This window comes from Carassius carassius, chromosome 48, assembly GCF_963082965.1.
Source record: "Carassius carassius chromosome 48, fCarCar2.1, whole genome shotgun sequence".
Classification (NCBI taxonomy): domain Eukaryota; kingdom Metazoa; phylum Chordata; class Actinopteri; order Cypriniformes; family Cyprinidae; genus Carassius; species Carassius carassius.
In genome coordinates, this window is record NC_081802.1 from 20,113,308 (window position 1) to 20,132,843 (window position 19,536).

A 19,536-nucleotide genomic window follows, 5' to 3' on the forward strand; every position below is an offset into this window, starting at 1 on the left:
GAGCGAACTTATCCATAGTGGTTCTCACGTAGTCCTTCCATTAGACTTATCACTTATAACACTCACTATGTGGTGATGACGTAGAAGGACTACGTGAGAACCACTATGGATAATAAATTCAATCTGCCGCCTTGTTATTATTTTCATGCACACCGCACTATAATGTGATGCATGCAAAATACAGAGTTTTGGCCGTTCCTATCCACAAACAGACGTACATCGTCTGCAGATATAAGGTATTTCATTGCACTTTAACAAGTAATTTAAACGGCCTATATACTGTATGTGCAATATATTAAACGAGCCCTCACTAACTGAGTTTAATGCCACAGTTATGTTAGAATGCATCTCATTCTTGTTTCTGTGATGGTGCGTCGAGCTCGACATGAGGCGCGCGGTCCAGAGCGCTGTATGACTGATGCATCAGTTCAACTCAACTTTACTCCAAATGAACTTACCTGTTTTAAATACTTTATATTTAAATGTTCGTTTATGCCCAATATTAGTGTTTAACTGTTGGACTTTAAATGAAATCTACTATTGATTTTCACCGTTGACTGATTTTGCAGAACATTTAGACTGATAACTTCCGCACACAGATGCGGCAAATTGTCACAGGACGCACAATATGACAGTTGTGTCCGACTATATATATGAACGTAGCTGTTTTAAATACATTATTTTTATATTTAACATTTATCAGTATGTTTTAAAGTAATAAGTTTTTAATATTTTTTCAATAATTGGTGATTTCATAGGCTCTCTCTCACGCACCTGCAAAACCGGTTTAAAACACCAGAACAAAGAGTCTCTCTCTTGCTCCACCCATGCACGATAATATCGTGTATCGTCGATCTCACGGGCTGACCATATGACGATCTGAAACATGACCATATCGCCCAACACTAAAATCCATGATACTTTTTTTTTTCTTAAAATGCAATAAATCCATTGAATCAATATGAAAGTTATTTTTCATATGGAAACTGATGAAAATACAAAACATAGTAAGTTTATCCACATGTGACAGCCTCTGAACTTGGTCAATACTAATAATATTATACCATAATCCTTAATTATATACAGGCACTGGACTAAAAATACGTCCATCAGTCATCGCTTCCAAAATTAATTCAAAGGGTCATTTTTTAATGCTATAAAATTTCATCAAGAACATGAACAACAATATCACATTAGACCAGGGAAATTCCAAAATGTTATTACCCTTATATTCAACTTCCAAAAGTGCATTCATCTTTTCCATGTTAATTAATTTAGTTGACTAGTGCTGTGTGCTGTATTAACAAAAACATAAATGGAATTAATAAAAACACTAACACTGACAATTTACGCAATAATGCATTCATAATCGAATGTGATTCATCTAATGAAAGCGATATAGCGCAGCTTGTCAGTGATCTACGGCTCTGTGTATTAAATGTTGCTCCATCTAATAGTAAATTATTACAATTAAAAATTTACTTTTCAATACTGACCAAAAACAATACTGATTTTGTCAGAAACTCTTCGGTGCTTTGGTACTCTTTCGGTGCTCATATATCGCGTTTTGGAAGAAGGTTCTTGTGCTTTGTGTTTTTGTTTCATTTCTCTGTGTGTGCTTTTTCGTTTTGACCATTAAAGTACCAACCCCTTTTGTAAGCAATCAGAGTTTTGCCTGATTGCCTCAAAATGCCACATATTTTTAATAATGCATGTGTGTATTTATATACTTTACATGTAGGCTGTTTTATTTATCTTTTTTATATTTGTTTACTGTACATTTATCTGTCAATGTACTCTGTATTTTATTTAGCTGGTGAAACTATGCATTGGGATGATAGATGCTGGAAAAGCGTACAACACGGCCAACAGACAGTTTGTGAATGGGATTCAGGAGTTGGCACAGCAGTCTGCCAAAGATGATGTCATCGAGGTGAGTGCAGATTACTGTAATGACCAATCAGCTCTTATTAGCCAAGGGGCTTTAAGAATCACAAACCTATTGAGACAGTGGTGTCATGTGCCATGGTATGTGCCAATTGAAAGATTGCTGTTTATTTGGTGATTGTTTGAAAGCATGCTTGGTTTGTGTTCACACAAAATCATTGGCTGCATTCCAGCATTCCTAGCGTTCGCTTATTTACGTTCTTTCTTCTTTGAAATATCCATTGTGCATTGTAAAACGTACCAGTTTATTTCCTTGTATATGCATCTGGTGCAGGTAAATACCAGTGTTTCACAACCTTTTTATGTTGTTACTACCTCCACAGTTCCACCAGTAAGAAGCCCTTCATCAACACCAAACCTGAAATGTATTCATTATTTGTTTATGGTATGTTTTACCATTATTGTGTTTTCTTGACTTATACAAAAATAACTTCTCAGGTTACGTATGTAACCAATGTTCCCTGAGAAGGGAACGAGACACTGGGTTCTCTAAAGTCGCTATGGGGAACCCCTTTGGCGTGACCGGCATCTGAAACACATGACAATAACATTGGCCGGCGACAGCCTATGACGCCATTACCTGTGCGGCGACAGTGAAAAAGGGCGCCGGAAGCACGCTTTATCCGCTTCTTCATCTGAACCTCGCATCTAAAGCATGGCAAGGCTTCTAGAGGATGGAGTGTCTCGTTCCCTTCTCTAACTTCTTATGTTGCTAACATAAACCAACAGTCTGTGGAGATGAAGAAGAGGATGACGCGTTCTTCCGGTGCCCTTATATACTGTGGTCGCACCGGTAACAGTGTCATAGGCTGTCGCAGGCCAATGTTATAGTCATGTTTAGATGTATGCTTCAGACAACGGTCATGTCGAAGGCGTTCTCCATAGCAACCTCTAGAGGACGCAGTGTCTCGTTCCCTTCTCAGGGAACATTGGTTACATACTAAGATGTAACCTAAGATGTTATTTTTAAAGTCAAGAAAACAAAATAATGCTTAAACATATCCAGGACTTTATAATGAATACATTTCAGGTTTGGTGTTAAAGAAGGGCTTCTTACTGATGAAACTGAAGGTAGTAACAACAAAAAAGGTTGTTAAACACTGGTATTTACCTGCACCAGATGGGGGGGAATGCAATATTGTTGTAATTAAATGCAGTATTTTTGCCAGGGAACACAAAAGCTTGGTGCAAAAAAAAATTCTGGGAAATCCAACATTTTTACAAATATGTTTTTAAAGTAATATTTTCTGTTTTGTTGGCTAGATTTAACAGGTTCAGATTTGGTAAATAATAATAATAATTTTTTTTTTGTTTATTTATTTATTTTTACAAATTAGTTTATTAAGATATAAGGGTTTGATGACCATGGCAGTATCTGTTGTACTGAATTTATACTGACATAAAAACATTTAATTGTATAAAAGTACAATATACAGTATCATTTTTTACTGTCATTAAGTATTTTTATTGTAAAACAATATAAAAATCAAAATGAGTGCTTGGAAGGAAAATATGATGAGACTTCAGTTTTTAAGCTTTTAAGTTTTATTTAGTTTTTTGATTGTTTTTGTTTTGTGTTGTTTTATGTTTTGTTTTGGTCAAGTGTGAATTTTGACACATTTTTACAAAGATTCAGCTTAGTATTTTGTACATCTGTGACAAATAACCAGATGTGTTTTATTATTATTATGTCGTCTCCTGTTATTTGTAGTCTTGATTTTTTGCTGGCCCTGTGTAAAGTTCTCGTTTCTTCACAGTCCAGTCTGAGCAAGTTTGCTGAGAATCTTCAAGAGATGATCAACTATCACACAGTAAGAATATCTGGGCAAAACGTTTTTGCTGTATTGCATTACTATATATGACTTATCCTTTTTTCTTTTTTTTCATGTTTGCATGTACATTTTTGCAACAAAAGAACAATGCTAACCCTTAATCTGCGAAAGTGCTGACAATGGAGAAATGACCACAGTTATGCCATACAACAAGCATTTCCCTTTTCCCTCTGTATTCAATAGCTGTTGTAGTTAGACAGTTGATTCTGATGAGCTGTCTGAAACTAAGTTATAAATGTCTGTTTTGGGGAGTTAAATTTCATAATTAACTTTTAACTGATATTGTCTTCAAGTTGTTTCTCCATTATTTTGAACTGGAACTGACCATAGAACAAGACAGCTAATGATAATGCCTGCAATAGCACCCCTTGTGGCAACACAGGGAAGTACTATTCATTTAAGCTAAATGTGAATTTAACTTGAATGTGAATTTAAAATGTTCCAGTGTAGATTGTTTTTGGGCTTTTTTATCTGTATAATATAAAGGATGATTCTGTGGTCCTCATGGCTCTACAGTGTGTTAAACTGGAGCTCTTTGAGTCAGTGTTTAAGGCTGTGGTGAGGTCAGCCGACTTGTGGTTAAAGTCCTCATGAGCAAGAACTAAGCACATGATCTTTAAAGCACAAATGTGTCTTGACTTATTTCATCCATTGTACACTTGATCTAATTCATACTGCCCTAAAATGTCTAACATACACCGTTTATGCCTTTTAAAGTTGAAATATGTACAAAAGTTCTGATAATAGTAAACTGAACAGCATTTATGTTGCTTTTGGTTTTGTAGACAAATGTATATTGTACCTGCATAAGACTTTCTTAAAAAAAAAAAAACAAATTGAAATCTAAATGTTGAAATCTAAATTCAAATTACTTTTTAGGCCAAAAAAACATTTATATTTGGAAATTTTTTATTTATTTATTGCTAAAAACATATCCAAGGATGTCGAGACTTTGCAGTAGTATTTTAGCTTGTGTATAAAATATATTGATGTGGCAATAGCAGGGAGTTTGATATTAACGTTACTTAGATTAACTGAGTGTTGTATTTCAGAAATAACTTTGATATTTTGACAACCATAATATGCATTTAATGTTAATTAATGCAATTAAATATATATAATGCAAACAAAAAATAATAATCATTCATATATTAGTGCTGGAAAACGGTTACATTTTTAATTGCGATTAATCACATGATTGTCTGCGATTAATCGCATTATGCACAAAACGAATAATGCATTCAAAAGTAGTGTATTGTGCACTTTTTTTATTTAAAGTACTGCTGTATGAACAAAAGTGCAATAACATTTGGTTATATAACATTCAGCAGTCCCTGGGTTGGAAGAGGTGGGCATGAGCGCGGTTCAGTTATATATAGATCAGTAAGTGTGAGCACTAACCGCGCCGGAGCACAGATCTTCTGATACGTGCTGCATGATTGCGTGAATAATTCTGATTGGCAAAAGAAATAAATGTGTTAAGCAATATATTGTGAGAGGGCCGTGTGTTACTGTGTCCCATACGACTCAAAATAATAAACCACAAAGTTAACAAAACGATTTAATCCACTGTGTTGAGCAAGCGCTTCTCTGCTATCTTCACATACTACCGGAAACTTCCTATTTCCAACTTTTAAAGTTGTGATTTATGAGCTCGTTGCATTCTTTTATAATAAAAATAACAGTGGAGCGTGGTTTGTGAATGTTGATGCTTAGCCTAAATAAATTGATCGGGAACTTCCCCTCCTGTGATCCGTGATTTCTCTGTGTGTGTTCAGAGCCAGTGAGCAATGGACTTTCATAATAATAATAAAAAAATGTGTTAACGCAATATAATAATTATCGGTGTTTGTATCGAATTCTTTTGCTGCTTTACATGAAAAATATGGTGAAAAAAATGTGAATTTTTATTAAAATAGTCTTTTTCTTTATGGTTATTCCTTATTTTATTTTTTATTTGCAGATTTTATTTGACCAAGCACAACGATCAATCAAATCACAGCTCCAGGCATTCATTCAAAAGTGAGTATCATGAAATTATATGTTGTTTTGTCAGTTAACACCAGTCCGATCTCATAATTATTAGTTTGGTAAAATTGTAGGTTAACAGTTTATTGTAGAGTTTTTAAGAGCTGAAGTCAACATCTAAAGTATCTAATTAACGGATTTATTTGCTGATATGTATTTTAAATAATGTGTACAATTAGATATTTTCAAGTCCAAGTATCTGTGAGGCCGATATATCGGTTTATCAATTGTGAATATTATTGAAGCAGTCAATTCATGCCACCGTGTATTTTCTAAGTTTCAGCAGAACAACGTATGTTGTGTGCAGTACAACTTTATATGCCGTATTTTGTCATCCATTTTTGAGTACAGACCATCAGCTTTTACAGCTGCCAAACCGATTTATCAGTTCATTAATAGACTCCATGCACAAATTCATTTGTCTTGTCTCAGCTAAAGCCAGAGTTTATAATGGCATGGTTTCAGCAGTCGTTGAGTGCACATTTAAGGAATGGTATTGCTGTGTGCAGGGACCTTCGGAAATTTAAAGAAGCCAAGAAACAGTTTGACAAAGTGAGCGAGGAGAAAGAAGCAGCCCTGTCCAAAAATGCCCAGGTGCCTCGAAACAAACAGCACGAGGTGGAGGAGGCCACCAACATCCTCATCGCCACGCGCAAGTGCTTCCGCCACATCGTCCTGGACTACGTGCTGCAGGTAAGAGCGCCGAAACCCGTCTGGTGTTAGTTAAATACCGCAGGGACTCAAGGTTAACCTTTGTACAAATTCCTGTGTAGTCACAAGATGCATGCTAATGATATAGATTCATTAGAATTAATATTGTGTTTGTGGTTGTTTGCAAGAGAAAGAAGGGATGTTTTGAAAGAGAAAGAAACTTGATCAGTTCTTGTCACACAATACTTGTGTCCTCTCAATGCTCTTCCTGTGTTCTGTAGTGACCGCACACACTCAGTTGCAATAATTCCCCTTTGCGAGGTCAGTTTAGCAGCCTTCATTCAAATGACTTGAGCTTAATTACCATATGTTGACTTGTCTCTCAAAATGATGTGTAGCAGCCCGGAAGCTCTGTTAAATCTCTCCAGTGAGTCAGTAGTCAGTGTGTGTGGTTTACAGGCACTCAGTGTGCAGTGTATTGCGCCCCCTGGTGGCTCAATGAAACAACTGCTTGTTTCCAGTCAGTTGTGAAAGAATAAAAGATGTGCCGTTTGGGAGTTCAGGAAGCAGATGTGTTAGATTTGATAATGCTTCAGTATTGAAACATTCGTGATCACAAGTGTTCATTTTTACACAGTTTATTTTTGTTTGTATGCTTTAGCCAAAGTTTTTTTTTTTCATTGTCATGTCGTATGCATTAATTAATTAATTATATTTATTTGGTTTTTAATAATTTGAATGTGGTCAGAATTGCATATAATTGTAGTCAGCAAAACATTTTAGTTTGGAATGTGTGAAGTGAAAAGGTGTTTGGTGAAGCAAAAAAAAAAAATTATTGGTGACCACATGGATTTATTGTTTCACTTTTGTTTTGAAAATACCGTAAAAAAGTATCTCTTCTTTTAAGTAGGGAATTTATTTATTTGTTTATATTAATATTATTATTTTTCAGATTAATGTGCTGCAGTCCAAGAGACGATCAGAAATCCTCAATTCGGTAAAATTTTCTTAATCCTATGATTTATAATGAAGATATAAGATTTATATTCTCAAGTTAGATGTATTGTTAAACCTGTCTTCTGTTGTACAGATGCTGTCTTTCATGTACGCCCACCTGACCTTCTTCCATCAAGGTTATGATCTGTTCAGTGAACTACAGCCCCTCATGAAACAATTGACCGGACAGGTACATCACATCTGTCTGTCCTTCTTTCTAACTTACAGTCTATTTGTTTGTCTGTCATGCTTTCTATCTATTTATCTCTGTGTGTCTGTCTGTTGTACAGTTTATCAGTCTGTCGCGTGATCTGTCTGTGTATGATGCGATCTATCTGTCTTGTCTGTCTCTGTCTATGGTACAGTCTATGTATGTCTGTCAAATGACCAATCTGTCAATCATACAAGCTATGTCTATCGTACAACAAGGTTTCCGCGGGTTCTTAAAAAGTCAGTTGTATCAAATTATTATGGCTAAATGTGACGATTAAATTTCAAAAGGCTATGAATTTATTAAATAAACAGGAGCGCTGCATGTTTCAGAGAATGTTGCTATGCTGCTTTGTGTCCTGGTGTTACCGGGGAAACTGTTATTTTCTGCTTCAAAAGCTCCTCCTGCTGGCAGTTGTTTTTTTTGATCGAACCAATGGAAAAACCAACCCACGTTTGTATGCTGCAAACACGCAGCATTGTAAATGTGAACTGGTGGCATTATAAAAATGTAAACAATTAAGACAGTAAAATATATTTAATTAATAGTTAATTGACAATAGTTGTTTACTTTAATAATTGATAGCTTTTCCTTATGAAAATTTACCAAGGCTATTATTGTGCTACGTCTATTTGTTTATCGTACAATCTCTGTCTGTTATTGTACGATCTCTGTTTATCGTACAATCTCTCTGTCTGCTATTGTACGATCTGTCTGTTTATCGTACAATCTCTCTGTCTGTTATTGTACGATCTATCTGTTTATCGTACAATCTCTCTGTCTGCTATTGTACGATCTATCTGTTTATCGTACAATCTCTCTATCTGCTATTGTACGATCTGTCTGTTTATCGCACAATCTCTCTGTCTGCTATTGTACGATCTATCTGTTTATCGCACAATCTCTCTGTCTGCTATTGTACGATCTATCTGTTTATCGTACAATCTCTCTTTCTGATATTGTACGATCAATCCTTATTATCGTACAATCTCTTTCTGCTATTGTACGATCTATCTGTTTATCGTACAATCTCTCTTTCTGCTATTGCACGATCTATCTGTTTATCGTACAATCTCGCTGTCTGCTATTGTACGATCTCTGTTTATCGTACAATCTCTCTGTCTGCTATTGTACGATCTGTCTGTTTATCGTACAATCTCTCTGTCTGCTATTGTACGATCTGTCTGTTTATCGTACAATCTCTCTGTCTGCTATTGTACGATCTGTCTGTTTATCGTACAATCTCTCTGTCTGCTATTGTACGATCTGTCTGTTTATCGTACAATCTCTTTCTGCTATTGTACGATCTATCTGTTTATCGTACAATCTCTCTGTCTGCTATTGTACGATCTATCTGTTTATCGTACAATCTCTCTATCTGCTATTGTACGATCTGTCTGTTTATCGTACAATCTCTCTGTCTGCTATTGTACGATCTGTCTGTTTATCGTACAATCTCTGTCTGCTATTGTACGATCTATCTGTTTATCGTACAATCTCTCTTTCTGATATTGTACGATCAATCCTTATTATCGTACAATCTCTTTCTGCTATTGTACGATCTATCTGTTTATCGTACAATCTCTCTTTCTGATATTGTACGATCAATCCTTATTATCGTACAATCTCTTTCTGCTATTGTACGATCTATCTGTTTATCGTACAATCTCTCTTTCTGCTATTGCACGATCTATCTGTTTATCGTACAATCTCGCTGTCTGCTATTGTACGATCTATCTGTTTATCGTATAATCTCTCTGTCTGCTATTGTACGATCTATCTGTTTATCGTACAATCTCTCTTTCTGATATTGTACGATCAATCTGTTTATCGTACAATCTCTCTATCTGCTATTGTACGATCTATCTGTTTATCGCACAATCTCTCTGTCTGCTATTGTACGATCTATCTGTTTATCGTAGAATCTCTCTGTCTACTATTGTCAATGTCACCTTTATTTATATAGCGCTTTAACCCTCTGGAGTCTAAGGGTATTTTTGGGGCCTGGAGAAGTTTTGTCATGCCTTGACATTTGTGCTTTTTTTCAGTTTCTTATAAATATCTAAATGGGTAAAGACTAATCTCACTGTAATCAGCACAAACTGGGCTATAATAATATGTGAAATGCATGTATGTACATGATTGTGTTTTTGAGAAAAAAAATATTATGCATGGTTAGCGAAAAACTAAAAATGTTAAAACGCTTGAATAAGGCAAAAAAACACATAAAGAACAATGGTTCCCGGGATTTTTGAGAACTGGAGCTTGTAGCCTAGAATTTTTCTTTCTAAATGATGTGAAAATCATCTTGTTTACTCACTCACAGAAAACAATATATTGATTTAAATTTTCTAAGACACTTTTTGTTGGTAAAAGTCATATGCGAGTAGGCGTCAACTACCATGAATATCATTGTGATTTACACCTGAGAAGACAAAGGGCCGCATAATGAGCTGCATAATGAGCCTTTTAGTCATCTGTGCCACTGTGAGTGAGGAGTTACAAGAAAGAATGTGAGAACAAAATAAATCTATATAATTTTATGTTTGTAGTTTATTAAGAATATATTTAATTATCCCACAACATAATTTAATATCCACTTGGGGGAGCAGTTAAACAGTTTATTAGAAACAATCAAAGCTGACTTTCAAACAAATTGTTTGGCATGCTTACTCCAGTCACACAATCCTTCAGAAATCCTTTTAACAATCTTATTTTCTACACAAAAAAAAAAAAAAACGTTTGTTGTTTATATTATCATCATTATTATTAATGTTGAAAAGAGCTGAGAATATTTTTCTGGGTTTTTAGGGGGAATAAATGGAAAGAAAAGCATTGTTTTTACATTTGTTACAGTTATCTATTTGTTACATTTATATTATTTACATCAAGCTTTTGAAGGGTATAGTGTTGTATATTGTTATTGAAACTTCATAATGTTTCACTTGATTATACATTTAGTCAGGAATTATATTTTGGAAAAAGTCTAACTAGTAAAACGTTTACACGTTATGTGAAAACTAGTACAAGTATATAAATAAATAAAAAGAGACTTACTCATGTTTATGATCTCTGCTGAATAAAGTGCTTCATTCTTTTTTTCTGAGGAAATTCTGATAAAACAGAGGTGTTAATTATAGGACCTAAAAACTCTGCTTGTAATAACCTAGAACACTGTCTAAGACTTGATGGTTGCTCTGTCAATTCTTCATCATCAGTTAGGAACCTAGGTGTGCTACTTGATCGCAATCTTTCCTTAGAAAGCCACGTTTCTAGCATTTGTAAAACTGCATTTTTCCATCTCAAAAATATATCTAAATTACGGCCTATGCTCTCAATGTCAAATGCAGAAATGTTAATCCATGCATTTATGACCTCAAGGTTAGATTATTGTAATGCTTTATTGGGTGGTTGTTCTGCACGCTTAGTAAACAAACTACAGCTAGTCCAAAATGCAGCAGCAAGAGTTCTTACTAGAACCAGGAAGTATGACCATATTAGCCCGGTCCTGTCAACACTGCACTGGCTCCCTATCAAGCATCGCATAGATTTTAAAATATTGCTTATTACTTATAAAGCCCTGAATGGTTTAGCACCTCAGTATTTGAATGAGCTCCTTTTACATTATAATCCTCTACGTCCGCTACGTTCTCAAAACTCAGGCAATTTGATAATACCTAGAATATCAAAATCAACTGCAGGCGGCAGATCCTTTTCCTATTTGGCGCCCAAACTCTGGAATAACCTACCTAACATTGTTCGGGAGGCAGACACACTCTTGCAGTTTAAATCTAGATTAAAGACCCATCTCTTTAACCTGGCATACACATAACATACTAATATGCTTTTATTATCCAAATCCGTTAAAGGATTTTTAGGCTGCATTAATTAGGTAAACCGGAACCGGAAACACTTCCCATAACAACCTATGTACTTGCTACATCATTAGAAGAATGGCATCTACGCTAATATTTGTCTGTTTCTCTCTTGTTCCGAGGTCACCGTGGCCACCAGATCCAGTCTGTGTCCAGATCAGAGGGTCACTGCAGTCACCCGGATCCAGTACGTATCCAGACCAGATGCTGGATCAGCACCTAGAAAGGACCTCTACATCCCTGAAAGACAGCGGAGACCAGGACAACTAGAGCCCCAGATACAGATCCCCTGTAAAGACCTTGTCTCAGAGGAGCACCAGGACAAGACAACAGGAAACAGATGATTCTTCTGCACAATCTGACTTTGCTGCAGCCTGGAATTTAACTACTGGTTTCGTCTGGTCAGAGGAGAACTGGCCCCCCAACTGAGCCTGGTTTCTCCCAAGGTTTTTTTCTCCATTCTGTCACCGATGGAGTTTCGGTTCCTTGCCGCTGTCGCCTCTGGCTTGCTTAGTTGGGGACACTTCATCTACAGCGATATCGTTGACTTGATTGCAAATAAATGCACAGACACTATTTAACTGAACAGAGATGACATAACTGAATCCAATGATGAACTGCCTTTAACTATCATTTTTGCATTATTGACACTGTTTTCCTAATAATTGTTGTTCAGTTGCTTTGACGCAATGTATTTTGTTTAAAGCGCTATATAAATAAAGGTGACATTGACATTGACATTGAGGAAATCCATTTCTCAAATCCTCAACCACATCACATCTTTTTGGGGTGAATTATGTGTTATTCCTCTCATCGCGAAGCAAACAGTAAAATAAAAAAAACTTGAACAGTCTCGCTGCTTTTTCTTCTGTTATGGGCGTATTCAAGCTGCGCGCTTCAGTTTGAATCTGAATAGCGCGTTCGGCGCGGGGGCGTGGTCACATTAGATATAATGAAGGGAGACATGAAAAACAGACATCGCGTTGTTTTCATATGGATTACTTTATCACAGAATATCTGTTTTCGGCGGCACTTGTTTAGTTTAAAAATAGACATGTCAAGCTTTCTATAGATATCTCTCTCATGTATTTTCGTTGAGTATTCACGGAGTTACAGTTCATTTAAATGACATGTTTGTAAAAGAAGATCAGCGCAGACAAAGGCTGCAGACAGCGCACCTTGTTTGTTATCTTTATTTTATAAGTGCACAAAGTTTTGTTGTTATTATGTCTGTATCCAAAAAAAAGTAGACCCTTTACAGATTCGATTGATGTATTGCTCTTATCTGTACGATTAAAACTGAAAGTGTAATTTAAGTTCTTTTCGGGGTTATCAGGAGAAAATGACTCAAAACGCGTATCCGCGTTAATCGACTTGATAGGGTTAAACAAAATACATTGCGTCAAAGCAACTGAACAACATTCATTAGGAAAACAGTGTCAATAATGCAAAAATGATAGTTAAAGGCAGTTCATCATTGGATTCAGTTATGTCATCTCTGTTCAGTTAAATAGTGTCTGTGCATTTATTTGCAATCAAGTCAACGATATCGCTGTAGATGAAGTGTCCCCAACTAAGCAAGCCAGAGGCGACAGTGGCAAGGAACCGAAACTCCATCGGTGACGGAATGGAGAAAAAAACCTTGGGAGAAACCAGGCTCAGTTGGGCCAGTTCTCCTCTGACCAGACGAAGCCAGTAGTTCAATTCCAGGCTGCAGCAAAGTCAGATTGTGCAGAAGAATCATCTGTTTCCTGTAGTCTTGTCCTGGTGCTCCTTTGAGACAAGGTCTTTACAGGGGATCTGTATCTGGGGCTCTAGTTGTCCTGGTCTCCGCTGTCTTTCATGGATGTAGAGGTCCTTTCTAGGTGCTGATCCACCATCTGGTCTGGATATGTACTGGATCCGGGTGACTGCAGTGACCCTCTGATCTGGATACAGACTGGATCTGGTGGCCAGGGTGACCTCGGAACAAGAGAGAAACAGACAAATATTAGCGTAGATGCCATTCTTCTAATGATGTAGCAAGTACATAGGTTGTTATGGGAAGTGTTTCCGGTTCCTGTTTACCTAATTAATGCAGCCTAAAAATCCTTTAACGGATTTGGATAATAAAAGCATATTAGTATGTTATGTGTATGCCAGGTTAAAGAGATGGGTCTTTAATCTAGATTTAAACTGCAAGAGTGTGTCTGCCTCCCGAACAATGTTAGGTAGGTTATTCCAGAGTTTGGGCGCCAAATAGGAAAAGGATCTGCCGCCTGCAGTTGATTTTGATATTCTAGGTATTATCAAATTGCCTGAGTTTTGAGAACGTAGCGGACGTAGAGGATTATAATGTAAAAGGAGCTCATTCAAATACTGAGGTGCTAAACCATTCAGGGCTTTATAAGTAATAAGCAATATTTTAAAATCTATGCGATGCTTGATAGGGAGCCAGTGCAGTGTTGACAGGACCGGGCTAATATGGTCATACTTCCTGGTTCTAGTAAGAACTCTTGCTGCTGCATTTTGGACTAGCTGTAGTTTGTTTACTAAGCGTGCAGAACAACCACCCAATAAAGCATTACAATAATCTAACCTTGAGGTCATAAATGCATGGATTAACATTTCTGCATTTGACATTGAGAGCATAGGCCGTAATTTAGATATATTTTTGAGATGGAAAAATGCAGTTTTACAAATGCTAGAAATGTGGCTTTCTAAGGAAAGATTGCGATCAAGTAGCACACCTAGGTTCCTAACTGATGATGAAGAATTGACAGAGCAACCATCAAGTCTTAGACAGTGTTCTAGGTTATTACAAGCAGAGTTTTTAGGTCCTATAATTAACACCTCTGTTTTTTCAGAATTTAGCAGTAAGAAATTACTCGTCATCCAGTTTTTTATATCGACTATGCAATCCATTAGTTTTTCAAATTGGTGTGTTTCACCGGGCTGCGAAGAAATATAGAGCTGAGTATCATCAGCATAACAGGGAAAGCTAACACCATGTTTCCTGATGATATCTCCCAAGGGTAACGTATAAAGCGTGAAGAGTAGCGGCCCTAGTACTGAGCCTTGAGGTACTCCATACTGCACTTGTGATCGATAGGATACATCTTCATTCACTGCTACGAACTGATGGCGGTCATATAAGTACGATTTAAACCATGCTAATGCACTTCCACTGATGCCAACAAAGTATTCAAGTCTATGCAAAAGAATGTTGTGGTCAATTGTGTCAAACGGAGCACTAAGATCCAATAAAACTAATAGAGAGATAGTGAAGTGAAGTGAAGTGACATTCAGCCAAGTATGGTGACCCATACTCAGAATTTGTGCTCTGCATTTAACCCATCCGAAATGCACACACACAGAGCAGTGAACACACACACACACACACTGTGAGCACACACCCGGAGCAGTGGGCAGCCATTTATGCTGCGGCGCCCGGGGAGCAGTTGGGGGTTCGATGCCTTGCTCAAGGGCACCTAAGTCGTGGAATTGAGGGTGGAGAGAGAACTGTACATGCACTCCCCCCACCCACAATTCCTGCCGGCCCGGGACTCGAACTCACAACCTTTTGTTATACAATTGTTTGATACACCCACGATCAGATGATAAGAGCAGATCATTTGTAACTCTAAGAAGAGCAGTCTCAGTACTATGATACGGTCTAAATCCTGACTGGAAATCCTCACATATACCATTTTTCTCTAAGAAGGAATATAATTGTGTGGATACCACCTTTTCTAGTATCTTGGACAGAAAAGGGAGATTCGAGATTGGTCTATAATTAACTAGTTCTTTGGGGTCAAGCTGTGGTTTTTTGATGAGAGGCTTAATAACAGCCAGTTTGAAGGTTTTGGGGACATGTCCTAATGACAATGAGGAATTAATAATAGTCAGAAGAGGATCTATGACTTCTGGAAGCACCTCTTTCAGGAGCTTAGATGGTATAGGGTCTAACATACATGTTGTTGGTTTAGATGATTTAACAAGTTTATACAATTCTTCCTCTCCTATGGTAGAGAATGAGTGGAACTGTTCCTCAGGGGGTCTATAGTGCACTGTCTGATGTGATACTGTAGCTGACGGCTGAATGGTTGCAATTTTATCTCTAATAGTATCGATTTTAGAAGTAAAGTAGTTCATAAAGTCATTACTGCTGTGGTGTTGGGAAATGTCAACACTTGTTGAGGCTTTATTTTTCATTAATTTAGCCACTGTATTGAATAAATACCTGGGGTTATGGTTGTTTTCTTCTAAAAGAGAAAAAAAAGTAATCGGATCTAGCAGTTTTTAATGCTTTTCTGTAGGATATGTTACTTTCCCGCCAAGCAATACGAAATACCTCTAGTTTTGTTTTCCTCCAGCTGCACTCCATTTTTCGGGCTGCTCTCTTTAGGGTGCGAGGCTATATGAATTTTGCAAAGAACTAAATAATGATCTGAGATATCATCACTTGGCTGAATAATTTCAACACCATCAACATCAATTCCATGTGACAGTATTAAATCTAGAGTATGATTTCGACAATGAGTAGGTCCTGAAACGTGTTGTCTAACACCAATAGAGTTCAGAATGTCTATAAATGCTGATCCCAATGCATCGTTTTCATTATCAACATGGATATTAAAATCACCAACTATTAAAACTTTATCTGCAGCCAGAACTAACTCGGATGTAAAATCACCAAACTCTTTAATAAAGTCTGTATGGTGCCCTGGTGGCCTGTATACAGTAGCCGGTACAAACATAACAGGGGATTTATCATTAACATTTGTTTCTCTGGATAATGTTATATGAAGTACCATTACTTCAAACGAGTTATACTTGAAGCCTGCTCTCTGAGAGATCCTGAAAACGTTGTTATAAATTGAAGCAACACCTCCACCTTTGCCTTTTAGACGTGGCTCATGTTTATAACAGTAATCTTGGGGGGTGGACTCATTTAAAATAATGTAATCATCAGGTTTTAGCCAGGTTTCTGTCAAACAGAGTACATCTATATTATGATCAGTGATCATATTATTTACAAAAAGTGTTTTCGTAGAAAGGGATCTGATATTCAATAAGCCAAGCTTTATCATTTGTTTATCCATATTGCTTCTGTTTTTTATTTGTTGAACCTCAATTAAATTGTTAATCTTAACTTGGTTTGGACATTTTTTGTATTTTCTAGTTCGGGGAACAGACACAGTCTCTATAGTGTGATATCTAGGTGAAAGAGTCTCTATGTGCTGAGAATTAACTGACCTCTGTGACGGGAGGCAGCTAGCAGACGGTCGGTTTAGCCAGTCTGTCTGCTTCCTGACCTGGGCCCCAGTTAGTCAAGTATAAACACTAAGACTATTTGCCATATTTCTAGAGAGAAGAGTGGCGCCACCCCAGGAGGGATGAAGACCATCTCTTTTAAACAGGTCAGGTCTGCCCAAAAGCTCGTCCAATTGTCTATGAAACCTATGTTATTCTGTGGGCACCACTTAGACATCCAGCCATTGAGTGATGACAATCTGCTATGCATCTCATCACCACGGTAAGCAGGGAGGGGACCAGAGCATATTACAGTGTCTGACATCGTGCTTGCAAGTTCACACACCTCTTTAATGTTATTTTTAGTGATCTCCGACTGGCGAAGTCGAACATCATTAGCGCCGGCATGAATAACAATCTTACTGTATTTACGTTTAGCATTAGCCAGCACTTTTAAATTTGCCAAGATGTCAGGCGCTCTGGCTCCCGGTAAACATTTGACTATGGTGGCTGGTGTCTCTATATTCACGTTCCGTACAATAGAATCACCAATAACTAGAGCACTTTCATCAGGTTTCTCAGTGGGTGCATCACTGAGTGGGGAGAACCTGTTTAATGTTTTGATCGGAACAGAAGAGCGGTGTTTTGACCCACCACTACGCTGCCTCACCGTCACCCAGTTGCCCTGCTGCAGGGGCTCTGTTTCCGGAACCGAACAATGTACAGGAATCCCTGAGCTAGACGCATCCAAAGCCATATCTAGAGCCCTAACATTCTTACTGTCCTAAATTAAAGTTTGGATGCGTGTCTCTAATTCTGAAATCTTCTCTGTCAGCCTAACTATTTCCCTGCATTTATCACATGTGAATCCCTCATCAGCGACAGAGATAGATAAACTGTACATGTGGCAAGAGGTGCAAGAAACAATGATAGGAGAAGCCATTTCTCACCGTGCTTGATGAAAATTCTTACTGCGGTTGTTTGATGAACTTGTGAAAAACTGGAGCGAGGGAGAGGAGAAAAGAAAACAGCGATAGGTTCGAATGAAAACGCTAATGACAAGCTAACGAGTGCTAACGCTTTGCAGGTGTACTGCACTCACGGATATAAAATAAAAGTGAACGATCAAAGTTAATCTGATAAGATTGATCGATAATATCAGAAATATGGTGTGAATTAAGTTATATTTTACCACTTTAAAAAACAGAGAGTGATAGTAAGATAAAGATTCTAGAGAAAAAAATAAAATAAAAACAGCTACACGGAGCTACAATTTGCTACAGAAGGCCAACAGGAAGTAGAGAAAACACTGTCCAACAGCGACACCCGCAGGCCTATTGTACGATCGATCTGTTTATCGTACAATCTCTCTGTCTGCTATTGTACGATCTGTCTGTTTATCGTATAATCTCTCTGTCTGCTATTGTACGATCTATCTGTTTATCGTACAATCTCTCTGTCTGCTATTGTACGAGGGAGAGGGAGAGGAGAAAAGAAAACAGCGATAGGTTCGAATGAAAACGCTAATGACAAGCTAACGAGTGCTAACGCTTTGCAGGTGTACTGCACTCACGGATATAAAATAAAAGTGAACGATCAAAGTTAATCTGATAAGATTGATCGATAATATCAGAAATATGGTGTGAATTAAGTTATATTTTACCACTTTAAAAAACAGAGAGTGATAGTAAGATAAAGATTCTAGAGAAAAAAATAAAATAAAAACAGCTACACGGAGCTACAATTTGCTACAGAAGGCCAACAGGAAGTAGAGAAAACACTGTCCAACAGCGACACCCGCAGGCCTATTGTACGATCGATCTGTTTATCGTACAATCTCTGTCTGCTATTGTACGATCTGTCTGTTTATCGTATAATCTCTCTGTCTGCTATTGTACGATCTATCTGTTTATCGTACAATCTCTCTGTCTGCTATTGTACGATCTGTCTGTTTATCGTACAATCTCTCTGTCTGCTATTGTACGATCTGTCTGTTTATCGTACAATCTCTCTGTCTGCTATTGTACGATCTATCTGTTTATCGTACAATCTCTCTGTCTGCTATTGTACGATCTATCTGTTTATCGTATAATCTCTCTGTCTGCTATTGTACGATCTGTCTGTTTATCGTATAATCTCTCTGTCTGCTATTGTACGATCTATCTGTTTATCGTACAATCTCTCTTTCTGATATTGTACGATCTATCTGTTTATCGTACAATCTCTCTTTCTGCTATTGTACGATCTATCTGTTTATCGCACAATCTCTCTGTCTGCTATTGTACGATCTATCTGTTTATCGTATAATCTCTCTGTCTGCTATTGTACGATCTATCTGTTTATCGTACAATCTCTCTGTCTGCTATTGTACGATCTGTCTGTTTATCGTACAATCTCTCTGTCTGCTATTGTACGATCTGTCTGTTTATCGTATAATCTCTCTGTCTGCTATTGTACGATCTGTCTGTTTATCGTATAATCTCTCTGTCTGCTATTGTACGATCTATCTGTTTATCGTACAATCTCTCTTTCTGATATTGTACGATCTATCTGTTTATCGTACAATCTCTCTTTCTGCTATTGTACGATCTATCTGTTTATCGCACAATCTCTCTGTCTGCTATTGTATGATCTATCTGTTTATCGTACAATCTCTCTTTCTGATATTGTACGATCTATCTGTTTATCGTATAATCTCTCTGTCTGCTATTGTACGATCTATCTGTTTATCGTACAATCTCTCTGTCTGCTATTGCACGAT

General features: G+C 37.2%; 1 protein-coding gene across 9 annotated transcripts in view; it reads left to right on the top strand.

The window, feature by feature from the left end:
* Positions 1–19,536, top strand: part of LOC132131832 (arf-GAP with coiled-coil, ANK repeat and PH domain-containing protein 2-like) — a 51,911-nt gene that overhangs the window by 14,904 nt on the left and 17,471 nt on the right. For all 9 annotated transcript variants that reach the window (XM_059543957.1, XM_059543956.1, XM_059543959.1 and 6 more), the window contains exons 3-8: positions 1,814–1,933; positions 3,705–3,758; positions 5,743–5,801; positions 6,317–6,500; positions 7,411–7,455; positions 7,549–7,644. In XM_059543957.1, coding sequence (XP_059399940.1) covers positions 1,814–1,933; positions 3,705–3,758; positions 5,743–5,801; positions 6,317–6,500; positions 7,411–7,455; positions 7,549–7,644 — 558 coding nt within the window. The remainder of the gene's footprint in view (positions 1–1,813; positions 1,934–3,704; positions 3,759–5,742; positions 5,802–6,316; positions 6,501–7,410; positions 7,456–7,548; positions 7,645–19,536) is intronic.